At 42.7% G+C, this 10,000-nt stretch overlaps 1 protein-coding gene across 2 annotated transcripts in view; it reads left to right on the top strand.

Moving 5' to 3' along the window:
- The window catches only part of LOC143301643 (uncharacterized), a 122,124-nt gene that overhangs the window by 104,372 nt on the left and 7,752 nt on the right, over positions 1–10,000 (top strand). For both annotated transcript variants that reach the window (XR_013057818.1, XM_076616071.1), the window contains exons 2-3: positions 3,222–3,330; positions 4,720–4,919. Coding sequence is in view for 1 of the 2 variants with exons in the window: in XM_076616071.1 (XP_076472186.1) it covers positions 3,222–3,330; positions 4,720–4,919 (309 nt within the window). In the remaining variant the exon portion in view is untranslated. The remainder of the gene's footprint in view (positions 1–3,221; positions 3,331–4,719; positions 4,920–10,000) is intronic.

Here is a 10,000-nt window from a genome sequence, read left to right as displayed (position 1 = left end):
ATACACGATAACATGTGATGGAAAGTTGGAGAAGGAGACCGTTAAATACTTATTCAGAGAAAGATTTGTGAACGCCTCATCATTTACTGGAACATGCCCCAAACTGCCATAAAAATATTCACAGAATCAGTCGGAATTCACAGTTTAAAATAATAAACAATGAGAGTTAATACCCTTGAATTGATGAAACGTAAAAATTTCCAGTCTTGACTTTTCAGAAAATGAAGTCCTTTTCACTCCATACGACGTTAAGGAGTACTTGTACTTGGCTCTACATGTTATTAGTTTAACAAAATACTCAATTTTCATATCAACTTTAAAACTATAAAACTAGAATGAACATAAAAGAGAAATTGAATCGACCGTGTCAACTAAACTTGTACATCTATCTAGATCCAGAGAAAACGGCTAAATGTTGCAGTGTGATTGCGGCGATAGCCTCGTCTCCTTTACCGCGGACTTAAAAAGAATTTTTAATTGCCCTTAAAGATTTTTTGAATGCCCAAGATACACCAGAATAATATGATTTAAACAGCCTTTTCACTGCGAATACCGCAATCGATTTATCGCCCTTTAAGAAAGCATGTTTAACTCACTCAGTACGGCCAGTCCTCTCTTCTCCTCTACACAGACCCCTCGGATGTCCAGTGGGTGTCTGAATGACCCAACATTTAGCTTCCGTCGTCAGAATTGTGGTATTCTTTGTCAACATTCACGTCTTCAGTATAAGAGCCTTCCACTTGCAATATTTTCATGATGGTAATTGGGGTGAAACGCTGTTAACGTCGTCTCTTTCGCCGTTCGTATGGAGAGAGTTAAATATTATATTTTAGAAGGTCAGCTAAGGAGCCACGATAGTGTAATGGGTAAGACGGTTGTTTAATGAGGCCCTTCCGGACACTCCAGCGTGTTCTGTTAGTGACCAATACACATTCTGGAAAACACTGAGAAAGGTTCCTTCAAAACGAAGCAGGCTAAGAATTTACTCATGCAAACAAAATGAGTCTGTGTAATAACCCGATGATCTGGTGTGTGTGTGTGTGTGTGTGTGTGTGTGTGTGTGGTAAACTTTAACATTGTCATTTTCTCTGGAAATACTTAGTCAGTTGATAACAAACGTGGTACAGAAGTATCAAATGATTAGTTCTTTCCATGTATTCTAATCGTAATGGTATTGCTATGGAAGGGCACAAAATTGATTTAAATATTTTCACAAACAAAATACTGTTAATTTTTTCTTTTTTTATACACAAAATTTAGCATTTTTCTGTGACGTACCGACACACTGAACAATAGGGGTTAATTACGGTTTTTGTTGCTGGAAATGGAACTTCTTTTGTTCAGTATAGAAGTTACATTACCACATACATATCTGTACAAAGTATCCTAGTGCGCAAAGTATACGTATTTTCGTAAATGTTTTTGACAAATTATTTGAGACATATATACTGAAAACCAGTATGAGGTTAATAATAATGATGATAATAATGATAATAATACTAATGATAACAATAGTAATTATAATAATAATAAGATGCAGGCTTATATAGCGCAGTACCCCATCTCAAATGGGGCTCACCCCGCTTTACAAGTGACGTAAAAATATGTACTAAAAATTAGGATAAGATAAAACAAAATAAATAAATAGATAAATAGACATAGTCTCACATCACACCGGCTTAGATTTACATACTTCAAACTTAGTGACATAAAAATATGTTAATCATCACAGGCAGTATCACAGTCTCACATCACATAGGTCCAGATCACAGCAAGGTAGAAATATGTCACATTCACCCTGGTCAAAACATGCAGCAAGGAACCAGGCCTCACAGAACCACACCAAAAATCATCACAAATACACACAAATCAACTCCAAGAGCACGCCAAGCGATCAAACCACAGCAAGCATATACAGATGGAAAAGCTCTGCTTATAAAGATACTGAAAAGATGTGTTAGTGCTCTGTTGAATGCGGGTGTTGGAGTATGACGAATGTGTGAGGGCAGTGAATTCCATTGTTTTGGTGCAACAAAAGAAAAGGAACGTTCGCCATAAGTTCTTGTGCGATTTCTTGGTATAGACAGTGTGCGCATGTTATTTGAAGAACGGAGTTGTCTGGATGGCGAATAGACAGAAAGTAGATCCGAAATATATACGGGACAAGAATCAGTGAAGAAATTGTCACAAAGGACTGAGAGTTTGTATTGTATTCGTGCTTGAATGGGGAGCCAGTGAAGGGAAATGAGTTGGGGAGTGACGTGTTGACGTTTCTTAGCCTTGCGTGTAAGTCTTGCTGCGGAGTTTTGAACTTTTTGAAGTTTGTCAGCCCAGTGTTTGGGGCAGCCAGCAAGAAGAGCATTTCCAATCTAGATAGGACAAAAGAACAAACCAATGTCTTTGTAGTTTCTGTGGTTAGATATTGGCGAATGGAGCTAATTTGTCAGATTGCTGCATATGCTGACCTATGAATGTGGTTGATGTGTATGTCAAAAGTTACTCTTCCATTATATAAGAAAGGTATATGTGTATATATATATATATATATATTTTTTTTTTATATATATATATATATATATATATATATATAGAGAGAGAGAGAGAGAGAGAGAGAGAGAGAGAGAGATGTAAAAATGCAGATGCATATCACAATAAAATATATGTAGGAAAGTGTGAAAACAATTGTCACCCACTTCAGGGATGTGTAGAGGAAAATAATGTAACAGAGGAGCACATAGCTGGTTTTAGGGGAGGGTATGCAACAACTGGACATTATGTTCACCCTATCGGTCTGAATTCTGAAACAATTTTCACGGAATTATAAACTTTTTGTCGCTTTTATTGATTTCGAAAAAGCTTTCGATTCTATCATTTGGAATTTTATTATGACATATCTTGAGTTAATAAAGAAGTATTGGAGGGCAGGTTTTTTTTTTTTTAATGTGTTAATAATATTATGATGTTGTAAAAACAAGAATGACATCTGGAGATAAACTTACATTGATTTTACTAGAGGTGTGAAACAAGGTGATGTCTGTGGCCCATTTTCGTTTCGTTATTTATAAATGACAAGAGAAGTAACTGAGAAGGTGGCACTTCGTTTACAGTTGGCTTTTCATAATATGATGGTTTATCGTATTACTGGATGTATGATTTTGCTGTCAGAAAGAGTCACACAGCACCATACTGCTACAGAATGCTTTCTGTGTGTGTGTGTGCAGTGTGGATGAGGGGGAGCGAGGCAGCGCGATGTGAGGACGTCATCAGCTGTACTCCCGACACCTCCATGATGCAGTCTGGAAGTGCTGCTGACATCGCCGCTGTCTGCAGGTGAGTCAGTCTTTCTTTCTTTGCTTTTGTGTTCCTTCTTTCTATTTTGACTCTCTCTCTCTCTCTCTCCCCCTCTCTCTCTCCCTCTCTCCCCCCCCCCCCCCCCTCTCTCCCTCTCTGTCCCCCTCTCCCTCCCTCTCTCTCTCCCTCTCTCTCTCTCTCTCCCTCTCTCTCTCTCTCTCTCTCTCTCTCATTATTGAGGCAGTCTGTACTGGTTAGATAAATATTTGAATGGATGGTCGAATCAGTCCTTATTCATTTTGTCATTTTATTATCATTACATTTTTGTTTTTCTTTAGTTCCGTTTCGTTGAGTCTTTGTCAGGATGTGACTTAAGTGTTTCCAAGTATTGCATATTTTTCTGGTTTAAACTGACTAAAGGGTTCAGAGAACAAATTTAGTTTTTGTTGTTTTGAAGCTAAAATATATGAATTTATGTTGTTGCGCCCCTTGTCAAAAGACCTTTCTTGGCAATGACAATAAATAATTCCAGTGTCCAATGTCCAGTCTCTCTCTCTCTCTCTCTCTCTCTCTCTCTCTGGCAGTTCAAAACACATGGGAACGTATGTGTGTGTGCATGTATTTCTGTGTGTATGGTGTGTTTGTTTCTTGTTTGTTTTATAGCCACTGTATTGACGTGCTGTCCGTGCTGTTCATTGTTTTATAACCACTGTATGCACGTGATGTCCGTGCTGTTCATTTGTTTTATAACCACTGTATGCACGTGATGTCCGTGCTGTTCATTTGTTTTATAACCACTGTATGCACGTGATGTCCGTGCTGTTCATTGTTTTATAACCACTGTATGCACGTGCTGTCCATGCTTTTCATTGTTATATATCCACTGTTTTCACGTGCTGTCCATGCTGTTCATTGTTATATATCCACTGTTTTCACGTGCTGTCCATGCTGTTCATTGTTTTATAACCACTTCATGCACGTGCTGTCCGTGTTGTTCATTGTTTTATAACCACTACATGCACGTGCTGTCCATGCTGTTCATTGTTTTATAACCACTACATGCACGTGCTGTCCATGCTGTTCATTGTTTTATAACCACTACATGCACGTGCTGTCCATGCTGTTCATTGTTTTATAACCACTACATGCACGTGCTGTCCATGCAGTTCATTGTTTTATAACCACTACATGCACGTGCTGTCCATGCTGTTCATTGTTTTATAACCACTACATGCACGTGCTGTCCATGCTGTTCATTGTTTTATAACCACTACATGTACGTGCTGTCCTGCTGTTCATTGTTTTATATCCACTGTTTTCACGTGCTGTCCATGCTGTTCATTGTTATATATCCACTTTTTTTGACGTGCTGTCCATGCTGTTCATTGTTATATAACCACTGAATTCACGTGCTGTCCGTGCTGTCAGATCGGTGCAGACGGCCATCAGCTGTTTCCGGGAGGCCATGCAGGACTGCCGCAGCACTGGCAGCATCCCGGAGTCCACCATCCGGAACCTGGAGACCCAGATCGACAAGTACGATGCCATGTTGGCCGGCCACTGCTCCTCTTCCTCCTCCTCCTCCTCCTCTTCCTCCAACTCCAACGCCAACTCCAACTCCAGGAACGGTGAGCTGTCCCAACTATCGGGGCTAGAATTTGATTATAGTGGAGAGCGTCTTGCCCAAGTTCCCTCCCCACTCTCGGCCAAGAGGGTTTTAGGACAGTCGGCGTTACTCTCTCGGCCAAGAGGGTTTTAGGACAGTCGGCGTTACTCTCTCGGCCAAGAGGGTTTTAAGACAGTCGGCGTTACTCTCTCGGCCAAGGGGTTTTGGGGCAGTCGGCGTTACTCTCTCGGCCAAGGGGTTTTGGGGCAGTTGGTGTTACTCTCTCGGCCAAGAGGGTTTGGGGGCAGTTGGCGTTACTCTCTTGGCCAAGGGGTTTTGGGGCAGTCGGCGTCACTCTCTCGGCCAAGAGGGTTTTGGGGCAGTCGGCGTTGGGAAGGGTGTAGAGCCGGTATGAACGCCGTATTGGCTGGCGCCATTGTTATGCTCAAGTTGTTCAGTGCTAGGGTCTTGATGCTGTCGAGGTTTCGTTCAAGAAGAACGTGCCATTACAGAGTGCACGAGGGACTGGGTTCGAAGCCACCTCTTGCTCCTTTCTCCCATGTTTGACTGAAAGATGGAACTGGGCGTCAAGTCATTCGGACGAGACGATACACTCAAGTCCCGTGTGCAGCGCGCACTCGGCGCACCGTAAGAAGAAGCCTTGGCAACGAGAGTTGTCCTCTGGCAAAATTCTGTAGAAGAAATCCACTCCGATCTGATAGGTACACAAATATATATATAAACATGAACTCTAGGCGTGACGGTTATGCTGCCGGTCAGGCTTCTGCCTAGTAGTTGTGTTGTACCGCATATGGATTTGTCCGAGCGCAGTCATGCGTCCTTGAGAAACTGATACTGAAACTGAAACTCTTCGAGGGGATAGAGTTATGGCTGTCTGTTCCTGTGCCATGGTCTGTCTGCCACTTCAATGGGAGGTGGTGTGTGTGTGTGTGTGTGTGTGTGTGTGTGTGTGTGTGTGTGGACGGGGAGAGGGCGAGGGCGGAGGGCGTGGGGGGATCCTAGCTGTCTGAAGAGTGGTGATGTCTTGGCTATTTGGCAGGGATTGAGATTCTTCTGGAACAAGTTCGATCTGAGAACCGATCCTCACTGGTTGTAGCTTGTTGGTCAGTCAGTTGACCACCCTGCCGTCAGTTGCTATAAACAAGTCTGTCTGTCTCTAACCACCCTGCCGTCAGCTGCTATGAACCAGTCTGTCTGTCTGTCTCTAACCACAATGCCGTCAGTTGCTATGAACCAGTCTGTCTGTCTCTAACCACCCTGCCGTCAGTTGCTATGAACCAGTCTGTCTGTCTGTCTCTAACCACAATGCCGTCAGTTGCTATGAACCAGTCTGTCTGTCTCTAACCACCCTGCCGTCAGTTGCTATGAACCAGTCTGTCTGTCTGTCTCTAACCACCCTGCCGTCAGTTGCTATGAACCAGTCTGTCTGTCTGTCTCTAACCACCCTGCCGTCAGTTGCTATGAACCAGTCTGTCTGTCTGTCTCTAACCACAATGCCGTCAGCTGCTATGAACCAGTCTGTCTGTCTGTCTCTAACCACCCTGCCGTCAGTTGCTAGTAACCAGTCTGTCTGTCTGTCTCTAACCACCCTGCCGTCAGTTGCTATGAACCAGTCTGTCTGTCTGTCTCTAACCACCCTGCCATCAGTTGCTATGAACCAGTCTGTCTGTCTGTCTCTAACCACCCTGCCGTCAGTTGCTATGAACCAGTCTCGTGAGTCCACTTACTGTTACGTTCTGCGGGCAACCTGATATCTTGGTTCACACACGCTCCGATGCCGGGTGCAAATGCTAGTTATGCAATATAGCCGTTGTAAGACGACGGGAAAGGGGAATTCCACCAACATCCTCGGCCTTATCGGGCCTGCTGTAGTGTGTGAGGTGTATGACATGACTGACTGTTAACATTCGGTTTGAATGCCACTCAACACTGGCAGGGTCACAGTTTGTTTCGTGCCATACGCTGCAAAACCTCACTCCCTTCTCTTTCTGTCTCTGTCTCTATGCCCGTCTGTCGGCCTGTCTGTCTGTCCGTCCGTCCGTCCGTCTGTCTTTCTGTCTGTCTGTCTGTCTGTCTCTCTCTCTCTGCCCATCTTTCTCGTTCACTCAAAACCCCCTCTCTCTTTAATCACTAATTATCCTTTCACTCCTATTGGAGTATGGAGGATTACTGCAAACTATTTTTTTCATGCCCAGAACAAACATTTCCAAATAGACAACAATGTCACATAAAAGTTGAGAAAACACAAAATGTCTTTTAACTCCAAAAGTGTAGCTAGGCAACATTTGCAAATCCAATCATCTTACTTACAGCTAAAATGACATCTGTGCCTCCTTTGAGCATATTACAAAAATTAAAAACCGATTTTGGAGACAAATACACAGACACACACATACACACAGACATGCACACACACACACACACACACACACACACACACACACACACACACACACACACACACACACACACGTAGTTCTCCCCAAGCCTGACTCTTGGCGCGTGTTTCCCCATCCCTCCTTCCCTGCAACCCCCCCCCCCCCCCCCCCCCCCCCCCCCCCCCCCCATCCCCACAGAAGACATAACTGCTGATCACTACAGTACTAATGATGATGGATGTCAGGACGAGGGAGAACCAAGCCTGACCTTCCTGAACGTCTTTTGTACAGACAGCACTGGCATCAAGGGGTGTGGACTGTGTGTAGGGTGGCTAGCCACATTGGTTCACGTTGTCCGTTCCACTCTGTATTGTATTACTGTCCTTTTCTGTACATGGTGGTGGTGTGTGTCTATCGAGATCGATGATGACCGTCGTTGACATCCAGCTGGGGGGTTGGGGGGGGGTGGGGGGGATGCTCATGAGTCTATCTGTGAATGCGCAGATGGCTGAATAGTCCAATCTGCGCACGAAATGTTCGCTGACAGTTTGGGCAGACAAAGACAGGCATATCATTGTCAGGGAGCTTGTTTGCCCGTGACTTTCTGGCCTGCCTCTTCTGGACAGCTGCAGCAGTCCTGTTGGCCTTGCACAACTTGGCGCCTTTGTGCACAGCAGCGCGCCATTTGTACATACCATTTTTGTCGGTGGTTTAGTTGGTGTTCTCTCTCTCTCTCTCTCTCTCTCTCTCTCTCCTCCCATATTACCCTAATTTTCTTTGATGAATCTCATACTTGTGTGTACATTACTGTATTATTGTTCTTGCCATTTGCCGTTCACACAAGTGAGTCTATGTTTTAACCTGGTGTTCGGTTGTCTGTGTGTGTGTGTGTGTGTGTGTCTGTGTGTCCGTGGTAAACTTTAACATTGATATTTTCTCTGCAACTACTTTGTCAGTTGACACCAAATTTGGCATAAAAATAGGAAAAATTCAGTTCTTTCCAGTCATCTTGTTTAAAACAATATTGCGCCTCTGGGATGGGCACAAAAAAATAAAGAATGAAGCCTAATTATATGCATTTACTGTTATATTTATATTTTTTGTATTCTCTAAACTTGGCACTTTGATCTGATATTCAACCCAACAGCTAGAGCAGTCATTATTATCATTTTTTGTTCAAACAGAAACTTCTTTTGCTAAGCATGGAAGTTTTATTTATTTGCAAACGTTTTGGTGCAGATAGTAAAAAAGGGAAATTACTCTGTAATACTAGGGGAGTTAATTTGCTTTAAACTGATCTTTCTCATTTTAAACATTACATTTTGAAACAAGAGAGGCAAGGCCTTCAAGACTCACTTGTGATGCACTTTTTAAAAAACATCCAAGCTTTTTATGTATTGAGTATAATTTCAAAATGTAATGTTTAAGATGAGAAAGATCAGTTTAAAGCAAACTAAGTTCCCCCAGCAGAGTAATTTCCCTTGTTTTACTGTCTGCACCAAAACGTTTGCAATAAATAAAACTTCCATGCTTAGCAAAAGAAGTTCCTGTTTGAACAAAAAATGATAATAATGACAGATCTTTTGTTGGGTCGAATATCAGATCAAAGTGCCAAGTTTAGAGAATATAAAAAATATAAATATAACAGTAAATGCATTATACTCAATACATAAAAACCTTGGATTTTTTTAAAAAGTGTATCACAAGTGAGTCTTGAAGGCCTTGCCTCTCTTGTTTGATATGTATTGTAATTTCTCTGCTCAGGGTCAGCCCGATACTCCGCTGGCTTGTTAATCCCTTCTGACGGGCGCAATAGCCGAGTGGTTAAAAGCGTTGGACTTTCAATCTGAGGGCCCTGGGTACGAATCACGGTGACTGTGCCTGGTGGGTTAAGGTGGCATTATCGGTCAGATTTTGGTCAAAAATCACTTTTTGGGGTTTAGCTAAGAAAATAGATTGTTTGTAAAGTAAATTCATTGTAGTTTATCACACTGTTTGAATTTTTTAATTCCGTCCAGCGGTTGCGGAGCTATGGCCCATCAAATTAGGTAGGGTGTCAAAAAAAATCAAGATTTTGACTCTGAAAATGGCGAAAATAACAAAAAAAACTATTCTCCTTCATAACCACCATTCAAAGCGAACAATGACCGCTCCCCTGCACAGCACCGGTTAGTACGCGTTACCTCCCTTTGTAAACACGCGGTATGGCAGTCTTCGTGTAAGCTAGTTGACTTCGAGTGATTATTTTGGCTATTTTGCTGCGGATTTTTCTATTGTTTTGTTGTCATCATGCCTTCTGATAGGGAAAATACCAAAGGTAGGTCTAAGAAGCGCAAGTTTCGTGGCAACCAGTTTGTACAGGCTAAGAAAAGACTCGTTGATACTGTTGAGAAGCCTAGTGATGAAGAAGTGAAGGATTCGACATCGAGTGATGATGACAGTCTATCGGTGGAAAATGAAAATGCCTCACTCGAAAATGAAAGTGCCACGCCCATCTGTCGATCTGAACTGAGCGCCACAACTTGCGGTACTCCAAATTCATTGGGGATGGGGACACTAACAGTTTTAAAACTGTATTTGATTCCAAGCCTTATGCCGTTATGGGGAGGAAAAGCTTGTGGAAAAAATAGAATGTGTGGGCCATATCCAAAAGAGGATGGGTAACCGCCTTCGGGCATTGAAGAAAAGCCTCAAAGGCCAGGTT

The sequence above is a fragment of the Babylonia areolata genome, chromosome 27 (genome assembly GCF_041734735.1).
Source record: "Babylonia areolata isolate BAREFJ2019XMU chromosome 27, ASM4173473v1, whole genome shotgun sequence".
NCBI classification, from domain to species: Eukaryota; Metazoa; Mollusca; class Gastropoda; order Neogastropoda; family Buccinidae; genus Babylonia; species Babylonia areolata.
This window is presented reverse-complemented; position numbering and strand designations above follow the sequence as displayed.